Source organism: Arachis hypogaea, chromosome 1, assembly GCF_003086295.3.
Source record: "Arachis hypogaea cultivar Tifrunner chromosome 1, arahy.Tifrunner.gnm2.J5K5, whole genome shotgun sequence".
Taxonomy (NCBI): domain Eukaryota; kingdom Viridiplantae; phylum Streptophyta; class Magnoliopsida; order Fabales; family Fabaceae; genus Arachis; species Arachis hypogaea.
Window position 1 is genome coordinate 99444978 of NC_092036.1, and position 14863 is coordinate 99459840.

General features: G+C 40.6%; 2 protein-coding genes and 1 pseudogene across 10 annotated transcripts; 2 read left to right on the plus strand and 1 right to left on the minus strand.

Annotated features, from left to right (window-relative positions):
- Positions 1–909: 909 nt before the first annotated feature.
- LOC140175140 (uncharacterized) lies at positions 910–3423 on the minus strand. Of its 6 annotated transcripts, none has more exons than XR_011865207.1 (7): positions 2970–3423; positions 2677–2772; positions 2425–2535; positions 2105–2188; positions 1838–1893; positions 1705–1741; positions 910–1522 (listed from the first exon to the last, which is right to left on the minus strand). XR_011865207.1 is itself a non-coding variant. In XM_072202092.1 (7 exons), exons 2-5 carry the CDS (start codon positions 2770–2772, stop codon positions 1859–1861), a joined length of 399 nt encoding a protein of 132 aa, XP_072058193.1. In that variant the 5' UTR covers positions 2970–3423; the 3' UTR covers positions 910–1522; positions 1705–1741; positions 1838–1858. The 6 variants fall into 6 exon arrangements, 3 of the variants coding, with proteins under 3 accessions (XP_072058193.1, XP_072058207.1, XP_072058175.1); XM_072202092.1 differs by having other exon boundaries at positions 2425–2467; positions 2536–2772; XR_011865208.1 differs by lacking the exon at positions 2425–2535.
- A 281-nt stretch (positions 3424–3704) lies between these two features.
- On the plus strand, positions 3705–6059 carry LOC112702260 (uncharacterized; annotated as a pseudogene).
- Positions 5860–10559, plus strand: LOC114924088 (dnaJ homolog subfamily C GRV2). Of its 4 annotated transcripts, XM_072202223.1 has the most exons (6): positions 5860–6079; positions 6763–8074; positions 8177–8539; positions 8939–9021; positions 9411–9803; positions 9923–10559. In XM_072202223.1, exons 5-6 carry the CDS (start codon positions 9492–9494, stop codon positions 10052–10054), a joined length of 444 nt encoding a protein of 147 aa, XP_072058324.1. In that variant the 5' UTR covers positions 5860–6079; positions 6763–8074; positions 8177–8539; positions 8939–9021; positions 9411–9491; the 3' UTR covers positions 10055–10559. The 4 variants fall into 4 exon arrangements, with proteins under 4 accessions (XP_072058324.1, XP_072058312.1, XP_072058297.1 ...); XM_072202211.1 differs by lacking the exon at positions 5860–6079 and having other exon boundaries at positions 6235–8074; XM_072202196.1 differs by lacking the exon at positions 5860–6079 and having other exon boundaries at positions 9411–9818; positions 9923–10231.
- Positions 10560–14863: the final 4304 nt, after the last annotated feature.

A 14863-nucleotide genomic window follows, 5' to 3' on the forward strand; every position in this document is an offset into this window, starting at 1 on the left:
TTGAGGGTATTCAACCTCCAATGGAAGAATCGGAAGAACCGGGCAGATTCAATTTTGTTGACCTTGGCAACGGGAAGCTGTGTGCAATACGCTCTGCAGAGCTATTGCATTTCGAACCGGATTCATCCAAGCAATGCATCTCAGTTTTCACACTGTCCATGTTGAAGGACGTTGCAGCATTGCAACTTGACAGTGGGGCTCCTCCCATGGAGCAAGATTTCTTACAAGTGACTGTCCATAGGAAGAGTGTCTTCACCATGGAGAACTGTGGGCTTACTAATTATATCCGCCATGCGTTTGTTTGGCCACCTACTAAGGGAGGAAGATTTCAGCACAGGACAACTCCGTTTTAGTAACATTTCTTGTGGCTTATTATCATCCTTAGTCGTTTTCAATAGGATTATGAATGAACAATGAATTAAATATTAATCTCTATATGAATATGATATTGCTTGAGTTGTGTCTATATTCTCTTTAGCTCATACAAAACTTTTTGAGATATTTGCATTATTGCTGAATGATCAACTCACTGCTTTTCATTTCAAAATACATGATGCATTTTAAATAATTAATTCAACTAATAGCCCGCACATATTATGTCAAAAGAAACATGTTGAAGTTTCACATAAAGTTAGAATTGTTCTTGTTTGAAAAATTTAGTTTAAATTTTTTATTTGAGTCATTTGAAAAATAATAAGAATGATGATGAAGGCAAACTGGGTTACAAAAATTCAAATCAAGTTTCTAAATGATTAAAGAAAAATAATGATGTTATTTTTATAATGTCATTCTGTATGAATTTAGGGAGAAAAGTAACATTATCAGAATAGGTCATGTTCCTAAACAAAATAAGCCAATGTGGTGATCAGTTTTAACTGAAGTGCTGCAAAATATAATGATACATGCATATGGAGTAAAGAAATTTACAAGTCTCATTCATATATGATAATGTCATACTCTGTACAGAGCCCCAAACTAAAACAAAACATAGGGGAGCAAAAAGTTAAGAACAAGAAGTGGAAACCTAAAATCTAATGGGTGACTTTATCAACATTTTCTTCCAATACATATTTCACATATTCAAACCATTATCTCCAGTACAAGTAACATAGTTTAGTGTAGCCAGTTCTACTCAATCTATTATTTGTTGTACAATGGATTTCAGCTTCAAAACGGCATTTGTGTCATCACAGGTGAATTCCCCATGTAAGCACATCTGGTTAATACTACAGGGAAACTTCTGCATGTAGACATCAACATTTAAGTTCCTATTCACTTGCCATTGGCCATGTATCTGAAAATGGAAATCCATTTTGCATATTTCGCAAGTCATGACCGAGAGGGCCGTTTCCGGTCAGGCTGATGTTCTGACTTCCGACCTAACCACGTTATCACATCTTCTGACAAACTGGTCAAGAGTTCTCTGCTTTGAAGGGCTATGCCCGATAGTAGTATGCTTTGCAGGGTTACTTAATGGCTGATTATTTGACACAGCTAAGGTGTTCTCATGGGCATCTAACATCTGATTTTTCAATAACTAAAATTCAGAATGGTTCCTCAAAAACATCAAAAAGTAACTTTCAAATACTGCTCGAGTATAGATCTTGACAAAATATAAATATAAACCAGAATAAAAACCTTGAAACTAAGCATTATGTACATTTTGCATTACATATGATAGTTCAAGAAGATGTAGAAATGTACCTGCCCCAAATTATCCGGTTTGAATTGCACCACATCCCTAAGGCGTAAAAATTTAGATCATCAATGCATAATAAATGTTAAGTCAATGCTATACCAAGCAGCGAAAGACTGCAGAAATAATAACAGAACCTACCAAATGATGTCATCAACCATATCATTTGCCAACTAGTATATATTTACTGATGAGACCTGTAAACAAGAACTAACTAGTCAAAAAAACAGAAGAGCGCATGTTGTCTCTGCTACTCAAAAATTTAGATATGAGAGTTCTTTTCATTTGAGATTATCTGTTTTCTTAATGTTGTCATGCAACTAGTAACAACTCTCTCCTTTCTACTTAATGAGTGTGAGAATGCCTGGCCAATTCTATGAGCACGATCTTTGGCCTGAATTAGGTCACCTGGAGTCCAGGATTGTTCTGCAAAGATAACTGTGCTTGCAGCAGTTAAAGTTAATCCAACTCCTCCCACTTTATAATGGATAGCTGCATGATAACGTGTCACATGAAATCATTATCTCAAGCACAAATACTAACCAAGAAAACAGAAAAAATGCTTATAACGGAAACACATGGAAGAAATGCACGAATTGAATGTTCCTTTTCAACAAACAAATTTTGAAGCTTGAAGATAGAAAATAACATCAGTTTCCCAATTATAGAGAAAATGAAAATAGAAGAATTATTTCCTGAACTTTATAATTAGATATTTCTCCTAGAACCTTCTCTGCTTCTGATAAGGAAGAAAGCGGGAACATCCATAACCTGCAGACTCAAATTTTCAAATAACTAAGCCCTCAAAACAGCCAATCCCAAAAAGCAGAAATTATTACCTGCCATGAAACATAGCCTATAAAGCATGAGTATGCAGGAATTTGTTCAAGGTCAAAGACATAGCCCCTAATTATGGAAAATTCAAAATTTTCAATAGAAATATAAAGTTCAATACTCTTGATGAAGTTAGCATGTGAAACCTGGTCATATTGGAATTTCGCTGCAACATGCCCACTGGAATGAAGAAAATGTTTGACAGAAAACTTCGGCAGTTCTTTAGAACTTAGAAGGCTCATCTGGTTACATATAAAGCCAAAATCCAAAGCAAATGCCAATAGATCAACAAATGATATTTCAAAACCCGAAGAAATTACATCTAAGTTTATAACTATTATTTTTTCTTATGGTAGATAATTAGAATTAGAGACAAGTAACACAGCCCTCAACAATGACACTGAAACAAATGTTAAGGTTTTGAAGGAAAGAAGCATACTTTTTCCCTTGAGGCAAAGCGTCCACCTGGATTGGAATACAAACACACTATGAGAAGTTCTCCTTCCAGAAACTGAACCACAGGGTCTTTTGATTCTTCTGCATTAATTTGTTTTCTAACATTAAATGAGGGTAGCGGTGAGGACGAAGGTGGTGATGACGGAAATGATGGAGGTGACGACGGGGTCAGGGAAGTGGTGGTGGTGGAGGAGGGTACAACGGTGGTGACGGGAGGTCAGGGAGGTGGTGGAGGTGGTTACGGGGCCACTATGGTAGAGGTGTTGGTGGTCAGGGTGGGAGTACCGGAGGTGGTGATCGTGGTCATCCTGGAGGAGGATAGAGGTGAGGCAGGTGGCCAGAGCCATGTATATGGTTGCGGTGGTGTGTGTGGAAGAGCCATCTGTACATGTATATCCTTACGGTAGAATTCACCAACTTTTAATTAGTATGTTTTTGTTTGAAAAGCTTATTAGCGTAAGGTTAAAATGAAGGCCTATTTGTTTTTGTTTTTGTTTTTTTCTGTTTTTTTTTTTTTTTCAAATAAGCCCTATAAATTAACAAAAGGATGACACTGTTGTAATGTAAATGGTAGAGTGAAAGAAAGACACACATAATCATCGTTTCTGATCCCCCGCCCCTCATGGCCTCACCCTTCAATCTCTAAACTCAAATTAACGCACTCTTTTATAACTCCATCATCCACATTACATTCCTCACTTCTCAGATCACCATTCTCTCGGACAAGGAACAAATAAAAACAAACACTAGAGTTTCTCTCTTTTTCTTTTATTCGTTTGATTTTATTTTCGATCTTGTCCCTTCACTGGAGCTGTTGAAACGCCGTCGTTTCGGGGCCATCGCTGCTGAGTTTGAGATTGGAAATGGTGGGAGGAGGGAGCAAGAGGGAGGAGGCGCCGGTCATAAACAGCCCCTTCGTGTTCGCAGCGCTCGGAAGCCTCAAGAAGAAGAAGAAGCCTGAGATTCTGAGAAGGAACAGGCTTCATCCAAGGGGAGAGCCTCCTCGTCCTCTTCCACCGCCGCTTCCTCCGCCGCACAACAGCAGGAGAAAAAAGAGGTTTTCTGGGCCCCGGCGCCACTCACGTCGAAGTCATGGGCTGACGTTGACGACGAGGATGATGACGACTACTACGCCATCACCGCTCCACCTCAATCCGTTTGGGGCGCTCCTGTTGCTGCTGCAGCTGAATCCGAGGCCCATGCTGAGGTGAACATAAAACTTTGAGCATTATTTCTTTTTTCTATTTATGTGTGTTGGATCACTACTGCTGAAACTTGATATGCAATGGCTTGAATCGTTTATTTTTTAACTATGGATGGTGATGATCGTTGCCTTGATGCAGAGAGTGTAATTTTTTTTCTTTTATTATTGTGTTTTTTATTTTTGAATCCGTTAGTCCTGTGGCATGGATAGCGACTAGACTTGGAAAAGGTGGATTAGTTGAGCTGTTCATGTTCTCACATTCAGTAGGTGTTTTGATTGTGTTGTCTGTGTTCTGTAAGTTGGATGTGTTAGGCAATGCTGTTTTGAAGGTTGGATTGGATGGGTTGATAATGGTGTCTTTGAGAAGAAAGAGTTGTGTTGAATGTTATTGCATGCATGATTGGAAAGAAAGCTGAGTGTTTCTTTTTATATCTTAAAGATATAATGTTGGATATTCTGTTTGATAATGAGGATCCTGGATTCTGGTCTTGTTCTGGATATCTAGCTCTGGGATGGTATTTATGATCCTTGTTGAATTGTCATTTATGTGATTTGTGTTAATGGTCTAACGATCTGTAATCTGTATGCTTGGATTTGATGACGTTGTAGCTTGTCGGTTTAATGATTTGGAATCTGATTAGATTAATATGCATTTGATGACTATTTGTTGGTTTGCCGATTTGTTATTCTCATTTCCGGATTTGCAATTTGGTTCTTCAAGCTCAAGTTTCCACGTGTTCAATCTTGCAAGTTAAAATGATTGTGTCTTCACCCATAACTATAATGTTTAACGTAGATGATATCATGTAGCCTTTATTCTTCATGGACTTGCCCTTCACGTCCCATTTGGAGTAGTGAAAGCTGAAAGCTGCATAACTGGGCACTTAATTGTTAATTTGTTTTGGCCTTAATGGCAAATTAATAACATAGAAGATGGTTATTATTGTTTCATTGAGACATTGAGCTTCACATTGACTAACTGCAAGACATGTGAATGATTTAATAGCAGGAAAGCGATAGTGAGATAGAAGGCCTTGATGATGCCTTGATGATGCTGAGGATGAACATGAAAATGATTTAGAAGTGCCAGTAGAGCCTGAAACTGTTGTTAAGAAGCCTCGTGAACCTTCCTTGTCTACCAAGGAAACTGAAGAACAACTTTCAAAGAAGGAATTGAAGAAAAAGGAGCTTGAGGCTGTTTTAGCAGAGCTAGGATTGCAAAAAGAACCCGGAAGCCAGGCTGACTTCCATGGTAATATGATGTTTTTGATCTTGTGAAAGAAAAAAAGAAAAAAGATATTATAATTATCTTAGTTCTTTCAAGGAGGTATCTATCTTTTCGGAATTTGTTATTGATTTAACCATGTTGGCTACAAGAATGCTATTTAAATATCTAAAGTATTAAGTTGAGGCTTGAACTTGCTCATGCAAACGTTCGCCAATACATTTGCAAGCCCTGCTAAGATGACTGATTATATAGAAATTTCTTACTTGGAATCTTTTACCTGTCCTGGAAAATTCAAGTGCTGAGAAGAAGGTCGAGGATCGCAATGGTGAGTTAGAAAAGAAGGAGAATGCCACCAGTGAAAGCAAAAATTCAAAGAAGAAGAAGGACAAATCTTCAAAGGAGCAGAAAGAATCACAAAACCTGCCTGATTCTGTGGCTGATGGAAAGACAACTACGGAAACTGCTGGAACGGGGAAGGCAGAGGATGCACCTGTAACTGACGTGAAAGAGCGGCATAAGAAAGTTGCATCTGTGAAGAAGAAAAAATCAAGGAGATGGATGCTGCTGCTAGGAGTGCAAGGCTTGCCGTGGCAAAGAGAAAAGATAAGGCGACTCACTACAATCAGCAGCCTGTGCGGTAAACAGGCTGACAAGTGGCAAAGTACTTGTATCTTCTCTTTGTTTATCCTTTTGTTTTGGCCTTTATATTTTCAGTCTTTCCATTATCATATATGGGCATATGCTCTTTGTTCATTTGCAAATGCAAAATAAACATCGATAGCGGCTTTAGATAAATTGACTATGAGCAAATTTATAATTTTACATGAGGGAAAATAGGAGTATATGAATCTTCTATTCTGTTACTCTATGTGTACTTATCAAAGTTTTGAAGCAAGAAGGTATAATCCATTTTTCTGTCCCATTTGTTTCATTGTATGCGCATCTCCGAGAAAATTCTTGATGATGTTCATCTGATATGCCGTTAGAATACATCAATGCATTTTTTGAATTTGGGTTGCCTATAATTCCCTTCAGTCTCTCGGAATTTAAGAGAATTAGTAGCATGGTGCAATGTGAGTGTATCATTCTTGTCAAATCAAAGTTCTTTTAAGATCCGATGACGTTGATATGGACAATGGAGTTGAAATGAATGGGCAAGATGTAATAGATGGAAGTAAAGTATGGCAGTTCATTTGCTAGTTTAATTGCGTAGAATCTTGATATCAATTTTAAACATTTTTCCATACTGAGGCAAATGGTTATATGGTATATTTTTATTTTCCAAAATAAAGAAATCCTGCATTGTCTAAGTGCATCTTTGAGTTTTGGTGATGTTTTGTGCAGGGTCAATGTGCCATACTTGTATTGCCAAGGCTGACAATGCCTGGTCATCGGATTGATCCTCCCTGTGGAAGTGTTTATTTGCAATATGGTCAGCAAAAGTCAGTTGCTGATGCTGAAAGTGCTTCAATGCATTTGAATTTTGAAACATTTAACAGCAGCTGCCAAGGATGCTGTTGCTGAAGGTGGTTCCATTCCTGGATCGAGAGCTAAACTATGGCGAAGAATAAGGGAGTTCAATGCATGTATACCTTTTAGTGAGGTTACCTTGGCCTTGATTACTATGCTTCCTGCAGCTCCAAATCTTCCTCCAGAATCTCCTCCTTTGCCACCCCGTCACCAAAAGCTGCTGCAACTGTGATGGGTTTTATTGCTTGTTTACATCGACTACTTGCATCAAGAAGTGCCGCATCACACGTGATGTCTTTTCCAGCAGCAGTTGGAAGGATAATGGGTTTACTTAGAAATGGTTCAGAGGGTGTTGCTTCTGAGGCTGCCGGGCTTGTTGCAGCAGTCATTGTGGTGGGCCTGGTGATGCTAATGTGATGGATTCTAAAGGAGAGTGGCACGCAACAATTATGCATACGAAGTCCGTATTGTTTGCTAATTAGAGTTATGTCATTATTCTTGTCAACAGATTGAAGCCTACGTCAGTATCACCTTTGCTGTCAATGGCTGTGGTTGAAGTGCTCGAGGCTATGATTTGTGATCCACATGGGGAAACTACTCAATATAATGTTTTTGTTTAGTTGTTGCGCCAAGTTGCTGGGTTAAAGCGTCGTTTGTTTGCACTATTTGGTCATCTTACCGAAAGTGTTAGAGAGACAGTAGCTGTTATTATGCGATCAATTGCTGAAGAAGATGCTATTGCTGTGGAGTCCATGCGAGAGGCTTCTGTGCGTGATGGTGCTTTGTTGAGGCATTTATTGCACTCCTTTTTCCTTCCTGCCGGTGAACGCCGTGAAGTTATTTGACAACTTGTTGCTCTTTGGGCGGATTCCTATCAACCCGCTTTGGAGCTATTGTCTTGAATTCTGCCTCCCGGACTTGTTGCTTATTTGCATACACGCTCTGATGGAGTTCAACGTGAAGAATCAAATCAAGAGGAGTCATCAACCGGGAGAAGAAAACGACGCTTACTTCAGCAGAGGAAATGTCGCATTGGGAGAGGACTACAAGTGCAAGGGCAATGGCAATTGTATATGAGCAGCACTACAAGACTGTTGGTCCTTTTTCAGGCACAGCTCACATTACTGTTCTCCTGGATAGGACAGATGACAGATCTCTGAGACACAGACCTCTTTTTCTTTTGAAGGTCTTTGTAAATTTAATCTACTTATTCTTTCTTGTTTTCTCTTTCCTTTTGGTGATTTCACTTTACAAGCTCTACTCAAAGTTAAATTCAACTCAATTTCAGGCTTTGATGAAGGATTTAGCTAATGTAGAGGCTTATGTTCTAGTTGGAGCCTGTGTATTAGCTGTCAATCTTCTTACAGTGGTCCATGAAGCTTTGGAGAGGACAGCTATTCCTTTGCAATCAAATTTGATTGCAGCTACGGCTTTTATGGAGCCACTCAAGGAATGGATGTATATTGACAAAGAAGGTGCTCAAATTGGACCTGTGGAAAAAAGATGCTATTAGAAGGTTATGGTCGAAGAAGGCTATTGATTGGACTACAAGGTGTTGGGCCTCTGGATGCTAGATTGGAAGAAGTTGCGTGATATTCATGAGCTTCGCTGGGCACTTGCCCTTAGAGTTCCTGTCCTTACCCCACCTCAGGTAGAGTCATCATCTTTGGTGGAAGACATTCATACAAACATCAATTGTTCTGTAAATATTTTCTATCTCGAATTCTTTATTATTTCTTGTCTGATATGTGGCATGAATTGGCTTTTTTTTTTTTGCTATTAATCTTTCATGGCCTGAAACCTTATTATTCTTGATGACTTGAATTTATTTATTTTTGGTACAAAAAATCTAATGAGAAAAGCAACATATGTTTAGGTGCCACTATCTTCAATCTCCTATAATAACTTATTTACCAATTACAATTCTATATTTAATTTGCTTACATTTGCAAAAATTTACCCAACTATTCTCTTTGCCGCAAAATTTATTTTTTTAGCCTCAAGTTTCTGTGCCTGTTATATTCTTCTGAAAATTGGCATGTTCATTTAGATGATGCTGGAGAAATTGTTACTCCAACTCCTGGAGTAAAACGAATCTTGTCAAGTCCATGTTGCCTTCCTCACATTGCACAGGTACTTCAAAGGTTTCTCCTTATTATTTGGCCATGTATGAAAATATGTTTGTTCTGTGATATACTACTACTTTAATAAAATTTCTTTTTCAAAGATTATAGGAATTGTCTCCTTGCTTGTTAACCTTATCATATTTAGTTCAAGTTGTTTACTATGTGATAGGTATGGTTTCAGTTGATTTTTAGTATTTTCTACCCTTCCAATAATTCACCACTCTCTCGGCTGCGCTGCTATTTGCTTCGCTCATAGCTCCTTGTTCGCTTATATGGTCTCGTCTTCGTAGCTCTCAAGCTTTGCTTATAATATTTAAATCTAGTTTTTATTTTTCTTTTCATTGTTTTCCCTCTTTTGTTGTGTGTGTTGGGGGGTGGGTTGTTTTATGAATTCAGGCCATTCTCTCTGGGGAACCAAGTATTGTTGAGGCAGCTGCTGCATTGTTGAAGGCTATTGTTACCAGGAATCCCAAGGCCATGGTACGTCTATACAGCACCAGTGCATTTTATTTTGCACTGGCCTATCCAGGATCTAATCTACTTTCAATTGGGCAACTCTTTACCGTCACCCTTGTCCCCCAAGGATTTCATGGTGGCGAAGAGGCTGCGGTTTCAGCTTCATTGCCTTTGGCAAAACGCAGTGTTCTTGGTGGACTTCTTCCTGAATCTTTGTTGTATGTATTGAAGCGCAGTGGTCCAGCAGCATTTGCTGCTGCAATGGTATCAGATTCTGACACTCCTGAGATAATATGGACTCATAAAATGAGGGCAGAAAATTTAATACGTCAGGTATTGCAAATTAAGGTCTGATGTGTATGGTTTTTTATAGAATACAAGTGTACTTCCCAAACTACCTTTCCGGTATTGTTCATGCGGTTCGATTTATCCCTGTTCACTGTATTTATCAGGTTTTGCAACACCTTGGTGATTTTCCACAGAAATTGACACAGTATTGCCATGTTTTGTATGACTATGCCCCAATGCCTCCAGTTACATACCCTGAACTTAGAGATGAAATGTGGTGTCATCATTATTACTAGAGGAATCTGTGTGATGAAATCCGCTTTCCAAATTGGCCTATTGTTGAGCAGCTTGCAAGATCCTTGAAATATCCTTGGATGATGTATCCAGTGATGATGTAAATAAAAGCACTATTCGGAGGTATCAGATGAAACATCTAGCTAATCAAAGCAAATTGAAAATATCGACGAGGAAAAGTTAAAGCGACGATATCGAAAACTTGCTATGAAATATCATCCTGTCAAAAACCCTGAAGGAAGGGAGAAGTTTCTTGCTATACAGAAGGCTTATGAATAATCTAATTTGGGGATTACTGCTATGCAAAAAATAAAAAGTGTATAAAGACATCTACTATAGCATGAACTGTTGGAAAATTATTTCTACTTTTGTTAGTTTGTCTTATACTTTAAAGTTCAAGTCATATATTCATATTTATTTAGCTACCCTTTTGTATCAAGAAATGACATATATGTATGTATTCTTTAATCTTATTGGTGTTTAATTAATTTTCTACATCTTATTTCATCTTTGTTTTTGTTTAAAGTGTGATTCGTGATGGGATTGTTGAACATTTTAACTTTTTAAGGGTGTGGTTTAGTGGCAGCAACCGAAAGAAGTCATTGAATAAGTTGCAAAAACTTGTGTGGGAACCTTCTATTAATTGTTATAGTGACAATGATGGTCTTCCTTAACTTCAAGCAGCATTAATTAGAAAGGTAAGCAAAAATGTTCTAAACTGTATCTTTTTCTTACAACATATAAATGTGTGTTAACTGGTTGGAACTTGTTTTTGGAATGAAACTTGGTTTTCAATAAGGGTCAAGTGCGCATTAAGTTACAACGCTTTTTAGTAGTTGAAATTTCTGAGAATTGATGATCCTTTTCTATTAACTCCTATGCTTTCGATTGTATTTGTGAGATGTAAACAATTTGCACAAGTCCTAGGTAATGGTTACTACTGGTGCCAATCAGGTGATCAATCCTCATAAGATATAAATGTGTTTTATAATTTTTTTCACGACATAAAAATATAACACACACGGTTAGTGAAGATAATGCACTTTATAAGCATTTCAGTTTCCATTTCATACCTTTATGTTTATGTGTATAATGTATTTTTTCCTTCTTGGCTTCTCTCCCTTTGAACTTGGAAAGGAGCATAGTTGGGGAGAGATTTTTTATGATAATGAATTGGGGTCAAATCCAGCATCAATGAGGTAATTTATGTTAAGGAAGGCAACGACTTCCCATGGTTTCTTGTCACGGATTTTCTTAATTTGTGTCTATGAGGTGGGTAATTCATAGTAGTTTTGAATCATTTTAATTCTTTGTTGAATTCCGTCTCCATGAAGAGAGATTATTTTTTGATTTTCTGTTAGATTCTTTATTTTCGATATGTAATGATTTGGTTAAGGTTTGCAATTGTGTTTTTGATTTCCCACTAGGGTTTTGTGTAGTTAAATCTAAGTTTTGTAATTTTCCGTTGATTTTAATAGTTAGTTTTGTATAATGTACACTTAACCATTGAGCTAATAATATGCTCATGCACACTTGATTTTGGTTACAATTACATTATCCATGTTTCAAATTTTGTAGGCTTCATTTCGTGTTAAGGTGATAAGATCTGCTCCAAGAGCGTCCCAAAAAGAAGGGGGCGCCAATATACCAACAAGTATGATTCTGTTTATCACTTATATACAAATACATAAATAGTTATGTACTTTTATATTTCTCATGTTACAAAAAGTTGTGTAGAGCACAATATTGGAAGTCAATTACAACATTTGTCACGTTCATTAATTTGGATATGAACATTAAAATATTACAAACAATTCTTTTGATTGTTATTTACAGAAATAAATTGTTCGGTTGTCGGACTCCGGACAGGTCGGGTATACAGGTGGAAAGATGAGTAGGTGAGGACGCCTTAACTTGGGTCGCACTGGTAGCGGACTAGCCGAGCTGGCGAGCACTTGAGCTGGTGAATGGACGAAGGGGGGGTGCCACCTGCAAAGACACTCCGACGCCTAAGTCAGAAATCGTACAAGCAGGGGAAGTGATGTGTAAGGTGACGTACCTCGGGGGAAGAGCCAATCTTCCCCTTATATACATGTCAGTCGTGGGCCCCTTATGGGACAGGCCCATATTTCCAAGGACGCTGTCTTGCGGCCGTGTGTGTGCCGTACAGGACGCGTGTCCGGGTCGGTTGGAGGGCGTCTATCCGGGTCGGGTACTGCTTGGGTCGGGTCGGCCCAAAGCTGATTCTGGGCCGGGCCGTAACAGTGCCCCCACGCGCCAATGGTAGTCGTGGAAGCTACCAATGGCGTGTCGTCTTGCACCTCGTCTGGTCGGCCGCTCGTGGGGAGGGTGTGCCCCCAACGCGCGTCTCTTGATTGCTCAGACAACCGCTCCATCGCTTCGTTTCCTGCGCCGAGCATTGAATGCTCATAATGGGGTAAAAACCCCGTTTGAAAAGACTATTTTGCCCTTAGCAGTTTCGCGCTTTGGAGGTCGTTTTTAAACGATTGATTTTGATGTTTCTATACTTTTTTACACTCCCTGCTCTTCCTTTCTTCCTTCCTGCTACAAGATTTCAAGGTGTTTGCTGTGGTGCCTCCGTTCCTGCATTTTCTCCAGACTCGCAATCATCCTTTTTCCCTCAATTTAGGTAAATCTCGAATCATTCCCCTCTTTATGCATTATTTTTGGTATGCTTGTTGCCTTGGTTCTTTGGGTGTTACTGTGCAACTTTTTAGTCACGAGTAGACGTGTTAGGGGGAAAAGTACCATTCCAGGGTAGGTTTTTCTCGCTCTTTTAGCCATTTTAGTCTTGTTTGGTCTTAGCCGGGAAGTCGTGAGGGCGGTGTGTGTGTTCGGCTTGAGCAACCGATCTCTTAGACTAACTGGATGGTACCCCCATGTAGGTATGGCTCGCACGGTCTCCCGGGCATCCGTTAACCCCGCGGCGTACGACCAATATGCTTGGGTCGTTTCCGATATAAGGGAATCACCCAACCAAATGGGCGAGGAGGAGCTCACCGAGTTCCGACAAGCCAGGTATTTGTGTGGCGGGACTGATGAGGAGGCCAATTACGACGCCTTCGTCTCGGCTGCTCACGAGCGGTTGTATGAAATCAACTTCCAAACCCGCCAGGTCGCCGACTGGATTTGGTTCTACAAGGCCATGTTCACTCAAGTCGGAGTTCGCATTCCGTTCTCAGCCTTTCAAATGGCGCTCTTAAACCGAATTTCTGTGTCACCGTCGCAGTTGCATCCAAACAGTTGGGCTTCGATCCGCTGTTTCGAGATGGTTTGTGAATATCTTGACCTGCCGGTGTCTGTAGATGTCTTCCTCTTTTTCTTCACCCTCACGAACCCTTCCAAGGAGGGGAAACATAAGAAAGGGTTTATGTCCTTCCGGGCTGCTCAGGGTCGGAAGATTTTCGGCTTGTTCGAAGATTCTTACCATGGGTTTAAGGACAAATATTTTAAGGTCCGTCCGGCCAAAGGTCGTCACCCCTTTTGGTTGTCTTTGGAGGGGGTAAGGCTCATCCCGACTTATTGGAGCTTCGGGGCAGGAGCCAATAGTTTTATTAAGGTACTTTATAAAAACATGTCGGAAGTAGATCAACAGATTGCCGAGGTGCTAAACGCAGTTTTTGGGAAGAACCCGGTAAATCCCCACCTCCTCATGGGTGACCGGGAGTCCGGCCGTAACTATATTTGTGAGAAGCCTTTTACTTTTCCCTTTGCATTTTTTCTTTTTGTTGATATTGCGTGACGACTAACCGACCTTCCTCGTTTTCTCGCAGTGGATATGTCTGCCTCGGTGACAGGTCTTTCCGACTTGTTCCAAACTTTTCTCGGTGGTGGCGATGATGAGGAAAGTGACGAGCAACCGGCCACCGAGGGACCCGATGCTCCGGAGACTAAAGACGTTCCTGAGCAAAAGGCTGCGACCGATGGGATTGGTACCTCGACTCAAGGTGCCGCGGTCGAGAGCGGCAAGGTCGTCCATGCCTCCCCCATCCACGAGGTAGTAGGAACTGGCGGTCCCGTTCCTGGCCCAGATGTTGAGGTGGAAGAGGTCCCCAACCCAAAGAAGAGAAAGAAGGCCTCCACGGCGTCATCTAGCCCTGAGGGCGTTCTTACCGTCATGGAGAGGAACTTTGACGCCGGTACATTCATCGATTCCGAGCTGCTCCCTGGTACCGAGGAATATTTCCACGAGTCATCCCTCGCCGGACAGGCGAGGTGGATGTATCGCACTCTCTTGCGTGGGGCCGTGATAGCCCGGAAGGCCGAGTTCGAGCTGTCCGGGATGGAGTCTCTCCGCAGGAGGTTGGAGGCTGCTGGGAAGGCCAATAACGAATTAAAAACAGAAGTGGAAACTCTCCGGGAGCAGGTGACTCAGTCTTCGGGAAAGTTGGATGCCGCCGAGAAGAAGGTCACCACTGCTGAGCAGAAAGCTGCCGCCGCTGAACAAAAGTTATCGGCCGCCGAGAAGAAACAAAAAGAGTCGGACGCAACGATTGAACGTTTGCTCGAGCGTGAGATGGCTCTGGAAGGACAGGTCGGCGCAGCGCAAAAGCGGGTGGCCGAAGTTGAAGAAGAAAAGCGGGCCGTGGAGGCCGAGCTGTCGACATGGAAGTCGAAGTATAAAGATGTCGTGAAGCAGGGTAAGGCTGCGATCTTGGGTACTGAGGAAGCCCTCAAAGCTCAAATTAAGATTGTTGCTCCTGAGTTTGACACGTCGGCAATCGGGGTCCGCAAGGTTATTCTCGATGGCAAGGTCGTCGATGTCCCTAAGAAGTGAATTTGTGTTTACA